The 17164-nt window shown below is 47.8% G+C and overlaps 1 protein-coding gene across 5 annotated transcripts in view; it reads right to left on the minus strand.

Moving 5' to 3' along the window:
- The window catches only part of LOC119169183 (pseudouridine-5'-phosphate glycosidase), a 2087124-nt gene that overhangs the window by 356263 nt on the left and 1713697 nt on the right, over nt 1–17164 (minus strand). For 4 of the 5 annotated variants that reach the window (XM_037420298.2, XM_075886270.1, XM_075886274.1 and 1 more), the window contains one exon: nt 6908–6997. The exons of the other annotated variant lie outside the window; for it this stretch is intronic. In XM_037420298.2, the coding sequence (XP_037276195.2) occupies nt 6908–6997 (90 nt within the window). The remainder of the gene's footprint in view (nt 1–6907; nt 6998–17164) is intronic. 5 annotated transcript variants of the gene reach the window in all.

Here is a 17164-nt window from a genome sequence, read left to right on the forward strand (position 1 = left end):
TAGGTTCGATTCCTGCTCACGGCGGGTTATTTTTTCATCCACTTTTCTTTCTTCTTATTTACATTCCATTGCTTCTAATAACTTCCCCTGTACATTTCTGGGCATTACTGTCGGTTAGATCTCAGTAATTTTGTCTTAAAACACGGAAAAACGAGCCCTTAGGTATACACTTCTTTCCCCTATATATATATATATATATATATATATATACAGAAGAATAACTTCGGTTGCCGCAAGGTTATAAATATGAAAGTAGATGCGCTTTCACATAACAACAGTTGTTATGTGAAAGCGCATCTACTTTCATATTTATATATATATATATATATATATATATATAAGGGAGAGAAGTGTATACCTAAGGGCTTGTATTTCTTTGTTTTAAGACAATATTAATGAGATATAACAGACAGTAATGCCAAGGAATGTACAGGAGAAGTTATTAGAACCAATGGAATATAAATAAAAAAAAGAAGAAAGAAAAGTTGATGAAAAAATTACCAGCTGTGATATATACATATATATAAAAGAAGGTGTCTTTGGATCCAGTGGAAAAATACCAAGAAGTGGAGGACGGGCAAAACGAAAACTTTTTATTTTCCAAAAAATAAAAGTTTTCGTTTTTCCCGTCCTCTACGTCTTGGTATATATATATATATATATATATATATATATATATATATATATATATATATGTGTGTGTGTGTGTGTGTGTGTGTGTGTGTGTGTGTGTGTGTGATTCAAAAAAAGAAATTCTGTGGGTCCAGCGCGAATATATTTATGAAATAAAAGAGCACACCTACGAAAATTTGATAGTTGTTTACTCTACGTTTCGGCCATGGCACGGCCTTCGTCAACCATTTCGTCTACGTTTCGGCCGTGCCACGGCCGAAACGTAGACGAAATCGCCCGAGGAATCGGGTTTGGCAAAACCAGCTGTCTGGTCGGCTCCCAAAATCAAGTTGTAGCTATTAGCGTCTACTTTGTTGTTGATTCTTTTTTCTCACTATCTATATCTTTGGTTTCTTTCTTTTTTTTAACATACTATCTTCAATAAACAACTCCCCCCCCTTTTTACTTTTTTTTTCGTTGTAAGCAACAATGCAGTTATCGTCCATGGACTATATGTTCTCTTGGCCAATCCCCCAGAGTGGGTACGAGCCATGGATTAGAGGATACAAACAAACCAACAAACAAACCGGCAGCCAACAGCTACGATGAATGAGCTAGGATGATGATGCAACGCGACAACGATGAAGATGCATGAGCCACACATGATAATGATGATAATGTACCGGTGAAGAGGATGCGTATACTAAATGCCCACACCTATTCCCCCCACGTGAAAGCGGCCATCCTGGCCGCGACAAGTCAAATGACAAAGAACGTCCCATGAAGGGCTTCATACGGGAGACATGGACGACCTCTTTGGTTCGATAACGGCGATCTGCTGCGGCTACAAGTGGCGTCACGCGATAATTCACTGGTGAAGTCTCTTCAAGAACTGTCTACGGCCCGACAAACCGAAGCTGAAATTTGTCACACAAAGAGGTGTGTGAACAGGCGTCAAAAGAAGCACTTCGTTTCCAGGTTGGAAGGATACAGCACGATGCGATTCATCATAAACTAGCTTTCTGTCTTGCTGTCGGGCTTCATTGTTTATACGAGCTCGTTGGCGGCACTGTGCGAGTCGTGAAACGTAATCCTCTGAGGAGGATGAAGATGAATTCACTTGGCAGGTAAAGAAATAGACGTCCAGGAAAGAATTAGGGGAGCGTCCATAAACTAGATAAAATGGCGAGTAGCCGGTTGTCCTTTGAATGGCCGTATTGTAGTTGAAAGTGACGAATGGTAGAACTACGTCCAAGTTTTTGTGGTCTGTTTGAATCTAGGCGGCGATCATGTCAGCAAGAGTGTGGTGGAATCGCTCAGTGAGGCCGTTAGTCTGGGGATGATAACTAAAAGCAGTCTTGTGAGTTGTGCCGGAGGCATGAAGGAGTTCGCTCCCTAGTTGTGAAAGGAAGACCCTTCCACGGTCACTGAGCAACACACGCGGAGCACCATGACGCAGTATAATGGCTCGGAGGATGAAATCAGCCATTTCAGAAGCTGAACGAGTAGTAACGGATGCCGTCTCGATGTAGCGCGTCAAATGGTCAACGGCTGTTACTATCCACCGGTTTACAGCAGCACTGACTGCGAGGGGGCCATAAAGGTCGATGCCTACAACTTCTTATGGTGTGGCTGGGCACGGAAGAGGCTGTAGTGTACCGGCGGGAGCAGATGTTGGTAGTTTTATACATTGGCAGTTAGTGCAGGACCCAACGTTCTGAGGACTTCAACGTTCTCAGGATCGTCATGAAGCGCTCTGAGGACTTCGGACCAAAGCGATCGGGGTAGAACGGGAAGCCAGCGCTGACCGTCAGGATGGTAAATTTTGCGGTACAGCACCGAGTTGTCCAGCTTAAATTGCGAGAGTTGGCGACGGAGCCTTGCATTAGGTGGACAGGAACTGCCAGCGAGGTAGCCTATAATACGTCGACAGTATGGGTCAGCCAACTGTCGAGACGGAAAATCGCGGGGGTCGTCCGAAGGCAGCTTTGAGTTTGAGTTTGAGTGTATTTGACCACGTGACAAGTACACAAAAATACACTGTTTACGCGGTTTGGCGCGAAGGGAAAAAAGCTGCATTTCACAGCTTGACTGGCCCCTTCACCCAGAAAAAAAATTTTTAACTACAAATTTACTAAAAGTTACAAAAGTTACAGGCAGCGGAAAGCGACAATACAAAAAGAAACACGCTATGGCCCAAGACAGCAAATAATAGAATCACAACTCTAAAATACACACTAAAATATTCATAACAAAGCAATGCATGAAAGAATAAAAACTGAATAACCATTAGAGAAATCACCCAACATTCATTTACAACACAATCAGCACATCCGATTTAACATTTCAGTTTTAGACAATATACGCAGATTATCAGTTGTTGGTTTCCATTTGTTCATCACACTTGGAAGGCGGTAACGTAGTGTTTCAAATCCATAGTTTGTGCGAAGACAGGGTACGTGGCAAGTCTCCGTACACCGAGTAACGCGACTGGCAGGGTTTGGTTGCAAGGAGTCCAAAGTGCGTAAAAAGATACTTCCTCTGCGTATTTCTGATTTAAAAGCTGACAAAAGCTGATATTCGTAATAACAGGTAATTCTTAAAATTCTATATTTTGCAAATATTGAAGCAGTGTGTGCGTTATAGGATAAACCTTCAATGCACCGCAAGGCCTTTTTTTGTAACACGACCAGGTTCTTTAGAGATGCTTTAGAGCCCGTAGACCAGACCAGATGACAATAGTGTAAATGTGAAGAAAAAAGAGCATTGTACACTAATATTTTTTGTTTCACAGGTAGTATGTTCTGGCATCGACGCAACACCCCTAGAACTTTACAAAGTTTGTGACTAATATGTTCTGCATGGTAATTCCATGTCATGTGTTCGTGAAAATGTACACCGAGAGTTTTAACTGTTTGACAAAGTTTAATTTCAACGTTATTAGGTATTAGTTTGTGAGACGTTTCAAATGACTTGGCTTTCGCACGGAACAGTACAGCCTTGCTTTTAGAGCAATTAATGTGTAGAGAATTTGCCACAGTCCAGGCATATATTTTATTTAGTATTTCATTGGCAGAAACAATGAGGTCATCAGCCGTTTCCCCAGAAAAATATATACTAGTATCGTCCGCGTAGATTACATATTCTACAGAGCTGTCAATACGTACGATATCATTAATAAAATTATTGAATAATAGGGGTCGCAAAATGCTACCTAGGGGTACGCCATTCTTAACATTCATGGATGATGATAGCTCTCGATTGATTGGTACACGTTGTTTCCTATTAGATAAGTAGCTTCTTATTAAAGCTAAAACGGTACCGCGAACTCCATAACAGTGAAGTTTTTCTAGCAAAGTATCACGGTTTAATCTATCGAAAGCTTTCGAGAAATATAGAAATATCCCTAGGGTAAGTTTTTTTGCTTCTATATTCCTTAAAATCCATTCCTTTTGGTATGGTAAGGCACTTTCGGTTGAGAGGCCTGACTGAAAACCAAACTGTGATGGCGTAATAATGTTGTGTTTATTAAAAAAATTTGATAACCGAATGAAAATAAGTTTTTCACACCCCTTAGAGAAAACTGGTAAAATCGAAATTGGTCTGTAGTTTCCTAAATTACTTTTGTCCCCACCCTTATATATAACCGTTACATTAGCGTTTTTCATTCTCTGAGGAAACAGCCCAGTGGTGAACACGAGATTATAAATATGTACTAAGCAGGCGCATATGAGATCTAAAATGTATATTGTAGGTTCTAATTTTAAGCCATCAATGTCCTCGCTTTTACTCAATTTGAAATGCTGAAAAACGCTGATGACCTCTTGCGCGTCTGTAGGATTTGCAAACACAGAATTATTTAAAGCAGGAGGCAAATAACCTTATGAATCACAATTATGACTACTGTCAACTAGTGAGGTAAAGTACTCGTTATATTTATTTGCTAGTACTGCGCCCTTATATATTTTTTTTTCAATCACCAGCTCACTAATATCATTAGACACTTGTTTGGTAGATATGATAGCATTAAGTTTGTTCCATAATTGCTTAGAATCGGTGACACCGTCAAACATCTTGAAGTGATAATCGCGTTTAGCTTGTTTTTGTAGTTTAGTGATTTTATTTCTGTATACTTTAAAAGCTTTAAATTTATCCGGTTTCGCTTTATCAGAAACTCTTGATGCAACCTATTTTTTCTTTTATCATATTGAGTATTGCGGAAGAAATCCATGGTTTGCGCGCCCGTTTTGGTCTCTTCAAAGCTTTGTAAGTAAAATGTTTTGTATACACTGAACATAAAAAATCAATAAAACAATCATAAGCAAGATCAGCAAAAGAACTAGATAGAACGTTGTTTCAATTGAGAGTTCTAATTCCCTCTCTAAAAGAAGATAGCGTTCGCGGATTAATTTGTTGAAAGTGAACGGCAGGAAGGATTTGACTCCTCACACTGGTTATGTTTTCTATGACTAGATATATGGGCAAATGATCACTTATCGGGGCACGCAGGACGCCTGCCTGTAACGTACTCTTTGTAATAATTGTGATAAACAAGTCTAATACAGTAGAAGTGGTATCAGTAATACGTGTTTGAAAGGTAATTACGTTTGTTAAGAAAAAAGAAGCAAGAAGGTCTGAAAGTCTCATCTGTTTATGTGTGTCGCTCAACATATTTATATTAAGATCACCTCCTAGCACTAGTTTGTAATTAAATTGGTTTACAACGAAAAATAGGTTTTCTAAATATTGAATAAATGAATCAAAATTGCCACTTGGTGGCCTATAAATTGCAACAAAAATGTAGTTGTGATACTGTAAAGTTAACGCCTCAAGGTCATCGGTGCACAGAGACAGATCTTCACGATACTCATACGTTATTTCAGCTTTGACATACAAGCATACACCACCACCAATTCTCAATTTTCTATTTTGGTACACAACATTATATCCGTCAATACAAAACACGTCTGTTTCACTACGGTACCAAGTTTCAGTCATCATAATAACGGAAAAGAAAAAATTGAACTCATCAAGAAACAAAAAAAAGTTTTCTTCTTTCGAACGAGCTGACTGCAAATTAATGTGAAGGAATGTCATGGGCTGCCTATGACGGCCACTTACATACGAGTTCAATTCAGATACGCTGGAATACGTTGCCATTGTTCACAGCAGAAATATAAGTTTACTATTAAGCTAGACTACTTTAGCCAGATCCGCCTCAGAAGTTACATTTAAAACAGGGGTCCTGTCTGCTTTCTGCATGAAGACCCTGCTCTGTGACACCCATACATATTTCCATTCTTTTTCACGCCTTGCTTGCCGTGCCTTACTGAGCAGAACCTTCATTTCCATGCACAGGTGTTCATTTATATATACAGGGTTACTGTATTCAAAACCAAGACGAGTGCTATCTACTTTAATCTTTTTTGCTGCGTACAACATCTTGTCTCGCGCCGTTCTGGTGAGGAATCTGACGACCACATTTGATTTTTATCTTTCAAGAATACACGGTGCGCGACGTCAATGTCGTTATCTGTGACATCAATTCCTAAGCACTTGGCGATGTTAGCGACAGTTTTCTCCAAGTTTTCTTTTTCGATTAGCGTAAGACCTTGGATTTCAATATTCATATTTCGGCTGTATTGCTTCAGCTCGACAATTTCCCGTCTAGCTTCTTTCAGGTTCCTCCGCAGTTCTTCGTTTTCTTTACGACACTGCGCACTCTCAGCCTTTACCACGTCAATCTCCTTGCGAAAAGCCTCCACATCAGTCCCAAAGAGCTCAAAGCTCTCATTCATGAAAGCAATAGCATCTCGAACACTTCCAAGTTCAGTGACTATTTTAGTGTTCGAGGAAGCGACCTTAGCTATTTCACATTTAACTTCAGTCGAGAACACGTCAAGTCTTCCCACAAGATCACCTAGAAATTTCACGACCTCTTGAATGCTATTAGGCTGCCTCTCAGCAAGGGTCGCCGCAATACTGCCCATGTCGCCCGAATTTTTATCCTCCATGGTTTCAAGCACTTCAAGTAAAAAACTGCACGAAAGTGCTCTTGTGCACACAAAGCAAGAGGCAAAGATTGAAGAATAGAAAGAAAACACTGTTGTGACTACAATGCCCAATAAAACTTCACCAGCAGCAGCAGCGACGAAACTAGGTGCGTATAATGTTCAATATGAAAGTTAACCAACCTGCAAAGAGTGCAGACAGTAGGTTAGCGTGCGTCCTTTCACCGTCGCCGCTGCTGCCTGAGTGAAGCCAGTTGCAAAGAAACAACGCCCCCCGCACTAACTTGATAACAGCTTGAAACTGCAGCAGGCTGAGGTAGATGGCGGTTTCGGTAGCGCTGTCCAGGTCAATTCTCTTGACGATACGCCGGTATCTGAAAAGAGTGCAGACAGTAGGTTAGCGTGCGTCCTTTCGCCGTCGCCGCTGCTGCCTGAGTCTATCGAGGCGAGCTGGTCCATAGAGGTGAGAAAGGAAACCACCGTAGACGTGGACTCCAAGGGCGTGTTGTGGAAATTGATTGCGGAAACCCCGAGTGGAGTCGCTGGTAGTGGGCAGTGAGAAAGAGCGTCGGCGTCACTATGCTTCCTGCCACACTTGTATACGATCTCAAAATCATATTTTTCGAGGCGTACAATCAAGCGTCCAAGGCGTCCCGACAAGTTCTTGAGTGTCGAAAGCCAACATAAAGCCTGGTGGTCGGTCACAATGGTGAAATGGCGGCCCTGCAGATATGGACGAAATTTCTGTACTGACCAAACGATGGCGAGGCACTTCTGCTCGGTGATCGTGTAGTTCCTCTCGGCTGCGGAGAGGACACGGCTGGCGTATGCAACAACTCGCTCCCGCGAAGAATTCTCGCGTTGCAGGAGCACGGCTCCTAAACCGCGGCCACTAGCGTCTGTGTGTAGGAAGGTCCGTGCATCATCGTGAAAATGAGAAAGTACAAGGTCGGTCATGAGGGCACTCTTCAACCTGTCGAAAGCCGATTCACATTCCTCAGACCACTGAAAGGGCATACCAGAAGCAAGTAGCTTATGAAGTGGTGCGGCTATGAAGGCAAAGTTTTGTATGAATCACTGAAAGTAAGAGGCGAGAACAAGGAAACTTCGCAAATCTTTCGGTTTGTCAGGGTGAGGAAAGCGAAGGGCTACAGCAGTTTTATCAGGGTCGGGACGAATTCGGTTCTTGCTCACAACATGACCGAGTACTTTGATAGGTCTGCTGGCGAAATGGCACTCTTTGGTGTTAATTTAAAAACCAGCGCCCGCAAGACAAGTGAGTACCTCGTCCAAGCGTTGCAGATGTTGAGGAAACGATGAAAAGACAACTATGTCATCGAGGTAACATACGCAAGTCTTCCATTTCAAGCCACGCAGCACGGTGTCAATCGTGCGCTCAAAAGTTGCGGGGGCATTGCACAGACCGAATGGCATAACATTGAATTCGTATAGGCCGTCCCGGGTCGCAAACGCAGTTTGTTTTTTATCATCGCGTGGGGATTTGCCAATAGCCGGAACGCAAGCCGAGGCTCGAAAAGTATTCCACACCCTCTAAGGAATCTAAGGCGTCGTCGGTGCGTGGCATGGGGTATACGTTCTTCCTAGTGATCTTATTGAAAGCTCGGTACTCGACACAAAATCGTACGGAACCGTCTTTTTTACGCACCAGAGCGATGGGCGATGACAAAGGACTGGTTGAGGGTCGGATTATCTCCCGTTGGAGCATATTGCCACGTTCCATTTCCCAAGTTTTTGTTATCGTCCCAAAACACCACACGATTCTCAGCGCAAACCGCGCCTGCAGTTTTCGAGAAGGTTCTGGACTGTAGTAGATCATTTCGATAAGATCACGCCCACTGTGCGAACGGTACAGATTGTTCTGGAACCTACGTCACCGCCAGCGATAACGCTAGAACATTCGACGGCAAGAGTATAAATGCCGACGCGCTTCGCCGCTTGTCAGTTGTTGATCGAAGGCCGACGCTCCGTTCGCCGCTATCAGTCTGAGACTGCTATCTGTGCGAGACTGCTATTTGTGCGAGACTGCTGCTGTAATTGGACTTTCCGTTTACCGGGCACAGGTTCGCCTAAATAAACAGTTAAATCCCAACACGAAGTCTCCTGTCTTCGGCCACGTCACGACCCCGTGACATCTGGTGGAGGTGCTGCTTCGTTCATGTACCGGACGCCCCCGTCAAGCCGTGAACCCAACCCACGTCGCGGAGAAGACACCGATGCCAACCGAAGCAGCGAACAAGCCGCCGACAGCAAGGGCTACCACCGGAGTACGGGCTTCCACAAGACAAGGCGCGGAAGACCAAGGCCATGACCGCGACTGCAGCGACAATGACAACCGCAGCGTCCCAGCCCACGATGGTCATGCATCAACCCAGGCAACCACCAATTTTCCATGGGTCATCGTTCGAAGACCCGGAGTCCTGGCTAGAAATATACGACTGTGTGGCCGCCCTCAACCACTGGGACCATGACGAAAAGCTACGTCGTGTGTTCTTCAATTTGGAAGACACCGCAAGGACCTGGCTCGAAAATCGAGAGTCCACGCTCCGAACGTGGGATGTTTTCTGCGGCGCATTCCTGCAAACGTTCGCGAGCGTCGCTCGCAAAGAGAGGGCCGCTGCTCTACTGGAGACCCGGGTTCAGCTACCAAATGAGAAGGTTGGAATTTTCACAGAGGAGATGACCCGCCTATTTCGTCACGCTGACCCAGACATGCCTGAGGAGAAGAAAGTTCGTTTCCTCATGCGAGGGGTCAAACAGGAGCTCTTCGCGGGACTAATGAGGAATCCACCGAACACCGCCCAAGAATTTGTATCCGAGGCGACCACCATCGAAAAAACCCTTGACATGCGCACCAGACAGTATAATCGTCGCCTGACTCCAGAATGCGCTGCTGCTCAAACCAGTGACTCCGAAAACCTGCGTGAAACGATCCGAGCGATCGTGCGGGAAGAGCTGCGCAAATTGTTGCCTTCGGCGCACCCTCAAGTGGATTCGATCGCCGATATTGTGCGAGAAGAGGTTCGGCAATCACTTCGAATTCCCCAAACACCTCTGCCCAAGCCAGAAACTATGAGCAACGCCGCTGCAGTGCGCCACAACGCTCCTCCCCGTCCACGCCAAAACGCCGCCCCGTCGCACTTCCGTCGCCAAACACCACCGCCGCCACCACCCACACCGACGACCTACCGTTCACCAGCCAGCCAGCGCAGTGCGCCGAGGAAAACCGACGTTTGGCGCACCTCTGACCACCGCCCACTGTGCTACCACTGCGGCGACGCCGGGCACACTTACCGCCGTCGCCAGTACCGACAGATGGGACTGCGTGGCTTCGCCGTCGATGTACCACGTCCGCAGCCAGGGGAACGGCCACGTGACATCGCCGACTACCTGACAGGAACTCAATGGACACCCCGAAGTCCTTCCCGTTTGCCTTCGCCCAGCCGCCGCATGTCACCGCACCCCCGGCAGTACTCCGGCCCAACGCGGGGCCGGTCTCCTAGCCCGTGTCCGGGAAACTAAGGGCAGCAACCGGTGGAGGTGCGGTTGCTGTGCGACGAACTACGGAAGATCCTCCGACGACGACGACGCCACGACGGAGCTTTCCGAACACAATGCCAACCAGGCAAAGCCCTGACGGCGAAAGCTCACTTACCGAAGGTGGCCTGACGGCGCAACATGGAAGCAGCGGAACAAGCCGATGCAGCCGTGACCCGACGCCACGCCCTAACTGTAATGCGAGACGGCGAACTAGCGACCTCGACGTTCTTATCGACGGCCACAGTGTGACCGCTCTCGTCAATACTGGAGCCGACTATTCTGTCATCAGTGGGTCGTTCGCCGCGAAGTTAAAGAAAGTTAGGACAGCTTGGAAAGGCCCTGAAATCCGCACAGCCGGAGGTCATCTCGTAACGCCTCTCGGAATCTGCACAGCGAGAGTCACCATTAACGGCCGTATTTATCCTACAGACTTCGTAGTCCTACAGCGTTGCTCGAGAGATGTCATCCTTGGCATGGACTTCTTATGCCTCCATGGTGCTGTCATCAACCTAAAAACAAAGTCGATAACGTTATCCACAGAAGAAGCACTACCACCGCACACGCCGTCTGGACACCATGCCTTGAATGTGCTGGAAGAACAAGTCACAATTCCGCCTCGCTCAAGCGTCATTATTTCAGTCGGCCCTCCTGAATCACCTGACTTCGAAGGCGTCATTGAAGGCAGTCAGCATCTGTTGGTCACCCGAAATATTTGCGTCGCAAGAGGAATTGCAGCGCTGCGGGGAGGCAAAGCAATGGTTATGCTCACGAATTTCAGCAATGAGTACAAACATGTGAACAAAGGAACAACGGTCGCATACATCGAAGAAATTGTCGAAGCCACCAGTGCTTTCGCCCTCGCCGATTCTGCGGAACCTGCTCAGAGGAACCAAGCCCCCCCATAGCTTTCGACGTCAATCCCAGACTTCCTAACGATAAGCAAGAACAGCTCAAGGCCCTGCTACTGCAATACGAAGATTGCTTTTCGTCGTCATCGAAAATTCGGCAGACCCCAATCACGAAACATCGCATCATAACTGAAGAAAATGCCAGACCACTTCGTCAGAGTCCGTACAGGGTTTCGACGCGAGAACGTGAGGCCATGAAGAGACAAGTTGATGAAATGATGCGGGATGACATTATCCAGCCGTCCAAGAGTCCATGGGTATCCCCCGTGGTGTTAGTGAAGAAAAAGGACGGGACCCTACGTTTCTGCGTCGATTACCGCCGCCTGAACAAAATCACAAGGACGTATATCCTCTCCCACGAATAGACGACGCACTTGATCGGCTCCATAACGCCAAGTACTTTTCGTCAATGGACCTCAAGACTGGCTATTGGCAAATCGAAGTCGACGAAAGAGACCAGGAGAAGACGGCGTTTATAACACCGGACGGCCTCTTCGAGTTTAAGGTGATGCCCTTCGGCCTTTGCTCAGCACCTGCAACTTTTCAACGAGTTATGGATACAGTACTGGCAGGATTGAAGTGGCAGACTTGCCTTGTGTACTTGGACGACGTCGTCGTGTTTTCCTCGTGTTTCGACGAGCATCTTCGGCGCCTTGAAGCTGTACTTCAAGCCATCAAGACTTCCGGACTCACACTGAAGCCAGAAAAGTGCAGATTTGCGTATGAGGAGCTCTTGTTTCTGGGGCACGTTATCAGCAAGTCTGGAGTTCGTCCCGATCCACGGAAAACAGCCGCCATCGCCGACTTCCCGCCGCCCACTGACAAGAAAGCCGTGCGCCGATTTCTGGGCCTGTGTGCCTACTATAGGCGGTTCGTGAACAACTTCGCCCGCATTGCCGATCCTCTCACTAACCTTACCAAGGCCGACGTGGAGTTTAGGTGGGAAACGCCGCAGGAACACGCTTTCCAGGAGCTTAAACATCGCCTCCAGACGCCTCCGTTACTTGCCCATTTCGACGAATGCGCCGAGACAGAAATACATACTGACGCAAGCAGCGTGGGTCTTGGCGCCGTTTTTGTGCAGAGGGCTGACGGACTTGAAAGGGTTATTAGTTACGCCAGCCGATCGCTATCCAAAGCAGAAGCAAATTATTCCACAACAGAAAAGGAGTGCCTCGCCATCATCTGGGCTACGTCGAAATTTCGCCCTTACCTCTACAGCAGGCCCTTCAAAGTTGTGAGCGACCACCACGCATTGTGTTGGCTAGCTACCTTGAAGGACGCTTCAGGTCGCCTCGCACGGTGGAGCCTGAGACTTCAAGAATATGACATTACTGTCATTTACAAGTCCGGCAAAAAGCATTCCGACGCCGACTGTCTCTCTCGTGCGCCTGTCGACCAACCGCTACCCGACGACCCGGATGACGACTTTTTCTTAGGATTGATAACTACCGACGACTTCGCTGAACGACAGAGGGCCGACCCAGAACTTAAGGCCCTAATAGAATACCTCGAAGGCAGGACCGCCGAAGTCCCGAAGGTATTCAAGCGCGCACTTGCGTCGTTCTTTCTACGAAATGGTCTTCTACAAAAGAAAAACTTTTCACCGCTTCGAGCTAAGTACCTCCTTGTGGTGCCCTCAGCTCTGCGACCAGAACTCCTGCAGGCCCTGCACGACGATCCGACGGCAGGGCACCTCGGTGTGTCTCGTACGCTCGCGAGGATACAAGAAAGGTACTACTGGCCACGTCTTACCACCGACGTCACTCGTTATGTGAGACTATGCCGGGACTGTCAGCGACGCAAGACACCGCCGACAAGACCAGCGGGACTTCTGCAGCCAATTCATCCCCCTTGCCGACCTTTCCAGCAGATTGGTATGGACCTACTGGGGCCGTTCCCGACGTCGGCTTTCGGAAACAAGTGGATCGTGGTAGCTACCGACTACCTCACCCGCTACGCCGAGACAAAAGCCCTGCCAAAAGGCAGTGCATCCGAGGTAGCTAAGTTCTTCGTCGAAAATATCGTCCTACGTCACGGTGCCCCGGAGGTCCTTATCACCGACAGAGGAACGGCATTCACTGCCGACTTAACTCAAGCGATCTTGGCATATAGCCAAACAAACCACCGCCGGACGACAGCGTACCACCCACAGACCAACGGCCTCACCGAGCGGCTTAACAAGACGATCGCCGACATGCTGTCAATGTACGTCGATGTCGAACACAAGACGTGGGACGCCATTCTTCCGTATGTGACCTTCGCATACAACACGGCGGTGCAGGAAACGACGCAGATATCTCCATACAAATTGGTCTACGGAAGGAGCCCGGCAACAACGCTCGATGCCATGATACCCAACGTCACTGACGAAGAAAACCTCGATATGAGCGAGTACCTTCAACGCGCCGAAGAAGCCCGACAACTTGCGCGTCTCTGTATCAAGAATCAACAGACGACCGACAGCCACCGTTACAACCTTCGACGACGTTTCGTGGAATACCAGCCCGGTGAACGTGTTTGGGTGTGGACGCCGATACGCCGACGTGGACTAAGTGAAAAGCTTCTGCGACGGTACTTCGGACCGTACAGGGTAGTTCGACGTCTCGGCCCACTTGATTACGAGGTTGTCCCCGACGGCATCACGAACTCTCAACGACGCCGATCACGACCTGAATTCGTCCATGTCGGTCGCCTCAAGCCGTTTCATGCTCGTTAACAAACTGGACCAGTGTTTTTTGTATTATTGTTGTATCGTAATTTATTCATTGTACTTCTTGCATTATTCTTGTACTTTCATCTTTTGTTAAAGCATCGAGACGATGCCTTTTTTCAGAGGGGGCAATGCCACGTTCGATTTCCCAAGTTTTTGTTATCGTCCCAAAACACCACACGATTCTCAGCGCAAACCGCGCCTGCAGTTTTCGAGAAGGTTCTGGACTGTAGTAGATCATTTCGATAAGATCACGCCCGCTGTGCGAACGGTACAGATTGTTCTGGAACCTACGCCACCGCCAGCGATAACGCTAGAACATTCGACGGCAAGAGTATAAATGCTGACGCGCTTCGCCGCTTGTCAGTTGTTGATCGAAGGCCGACGCTCCGTTCGCCGCTATCAGTCCGAAACTGCTGTGTGAGACTGCTGCTGTAATTGGACTTTCCGTTTACCGGGCACAAGCTCTCCTAAATAAACAGTTAAATCCCAACACGAAGTCTCCTGTCTTCGGCCACGTCACGACCACGTGACAATATCATCTACGCTTTCTTCAACGATTTTTTTGTTCGGCTAGAGAGACGCTGTACTGACGGCGGTGCACAATGTATGTTCCATCGGTCTGAATACGATGAGCTGTAGCGGTTGTCTGGCCCAGAGTGGATGAATGAATTTCAAAGAAGTTTGCATGCTTTTCCAACAAATCAAGCAGCTGCTGGTTCTGTGAGTCTCTCAAGTCTTTGTTGATGGCTGCTATTAAGGCCGAGGAAGCAGCGTGATCTGCAGGATGGCCTTTAGAGGAGACAAGGGTTAGAGGTACAACGCACACAGGCTCCAGATTGGCAACGCACGCAACAGTAGTGCCCCGTGGCAGTAAAATTTTATCTTGTGTGGTGTTGGTAGCAGCGAGAACAGTTGATCCATTGTTGAAGCGAGCCACACCTGATGGGAGAGCTATGACTTTATTAAGGCAACGCGGTGACGGAGTGACCAAAATGTCACCAGAGTCGACTTCGTTGGACAAAACTGTGACGAATTGATGTTCGTTTGGTGATAACTCGATGTCTACAGCAGGGATGAGTCGAAGTGGCCTGTAGGTTTTGTCGTTGAGCAAGTGGTTTGTGTCAAAAAGATGTACGACACGTTGTGCACAAAAAATAGTCGCAGAAGCACAAGAAAGAAAGTCCCAGCCTAAAATGAGTGTCATGAGAGCGCGGGGATAGCACAGCAAATTCTATATGATGAAGAAGTTCGTCTAATAGTACACGGGCAGTACAGAGAGCGGAAGGGCGAATCATTGTTCCCTGGGCTGTAACCAGTGTCGGTCCAACATAAGGCATCGTGACTTTTCGAAGACGGGCACACAAATCAGCACGAATAACAGAAAACGTAGCCCCAGTGTCGACCAAAGCATCGACGTCCAATCCCTCAACTGTGACCGCAATCATATTGTAGAGGTGCGCTGGAGGAATTGGAGTCCTGTGTTGGAATGCAGTTTGTCCTCCAAAAACTGCATCACTTAGTTTTCCGGACGCCGATCAGAAGTAAGGGAAGCATACTGAAGAGGAGAAGAGGAGAAGAGGAGCGACGCTAGGGCGACGGTGAACGGCGTCGGGTTGATCGGTGACTACTGCGCAGTTCACCCGATGCTGGTGGAGATGGAGACCGACGCGGCGGTGACGAGTAACGGCGGTCCTGGTACAAGGCTCCTGCCGTACAGTCCCGTTCACGTATGTCACACCCTCAGCGCTCGTCTTGCTGGTGCTTGCGGCAAAAGCGTGTAATGTGACCACGATAGCCGAAATAATAGCATGTAGGCTGAGTCGATCGATAAGAAGGGTAGTAGCTTGCGCTAACTGCACCAGGAGAGAGAGCAGTCAGAGGGACAGATGACGGCTCATGCGGTGGTGATAAAAAGCTCGTGGGAAACCTTGCGGGAGGTGCGGCAGCAACCGACGCGTACGTTCGTGGCGGGGACGTCGAGCTGACGGTGCCTGGTGGCGCGGTGGCGGTGTCCGGGTACGGTGGGAGAGTACGAGAGACAGGGGGCTCCAGGTTGGCCATGTGGGTCATGGACGTGAGCTCTTCCCTGAAGGTAGTGTGAATCCCATTGATTCTAATTCTTCGCGTATAATCGCCCTTATCGTGTCTCGCAGGTTTGGATCAGTCGTATTACGGGCCGCGTCACTGTCTGGTTGTAGGCGCATAGACTCAAGTTCTTCGAGGCGCTGACAGGTTGTCGCAAAGTCAGCAACGGTAGCCGGACTCTGGATTGCAAGGGCATTGAATGCGATAGGTGCAATTCCCTTAAGAAGCTGACACATCTTGTCTGATTCTGTCATTCGTGTGTCAACCCGGGGGCAAAGTGAAAGAACATCCTCGATGTACGATATATACGACTCCCCGAGGTGCTGTTTCCGAGACGCGAGAGCTTTCTTTGCGAGAGCCGAATGAACATCCGGTGTGCCAAAGACATGGTGAAGCGGATCTTTGAAGGCTGACCAGTCGGGGATGACGATGAAGTGGTTGAGGAACCACGTCTTCACGACACCCGTGAGGTAGAATGACACGTGAGCGAGTTTGTAGGTGTTATCCCACCGGTTAGCAGCACCGACACGTTCGAAATCGTCCAGCCATTCCTCCACATCTTCCCCGCGCATACCAGCGAATGAATGGGGCTCACGCTGGAGGCTGTTGATGACGTGAGAAGGCGCGGCACGCAGATGTGGAGTGGGAGCAGCTGCAGCACAGGCCTCATCTTGGTGTGACATATTTCCGGACACCTGGCCCAAGCGGCGACTTGAACGTAGCTCGAGGGGGTAGAGTGGTCGAGAGGATGGCGGGGGATCTAACAGCACACTCCACTACGTATGAAGTCTTGGTTTGGATTACCTTTATTAGGCCCGAGGAACCGGCAGCCGACAGCTACGATGAAGGAGCCAAGATGATGATGCTACGCGACAACGATGAAGATGCATGAGCCACACATGATAATGATGATAATGTACCGGTGAAGAGGATGCGTATACTGAATGCCCACAATATACATACATATATATATATATATATATATATATATATATATATATATATATATATATATATATATATATAAAGAAAAGTGGGCGAAAGAACTTGCCGTAGGCAGGATCCGAACCTGCGACCTTCGAATGACGCGTTCGACGCTCTACCACTCAGCTGCCACGAGAGCTATCCCCCAGCCACTTTATTGGGTGTATATGTGAACTTTAACGTGGGAGTGTTAGTCAGTGCCATCTGTAGACATGGCGACGAGTGTGGAACCCCCTTTTATAAGCCTGTGTGGCGTCACGTAGCACGTGAACTTATTATGAGCGGGCAGC

The sequence above is a fragment of the Rhipicephalus microplus genome, chromosome 2, assembly GCF_043290135.1.
Source record: "Rhipicephalus microplus isolate Deutch F79 chromosome 2, USDA_Rmic, whole genome shotgun sequence".
Lineage (NCBI taxonomy): Eukaryota > Metazoa > Arthropoda > Arachnida > Ixodida > Ixodidae > Rhipicephalus > Rhipicephalus microplus.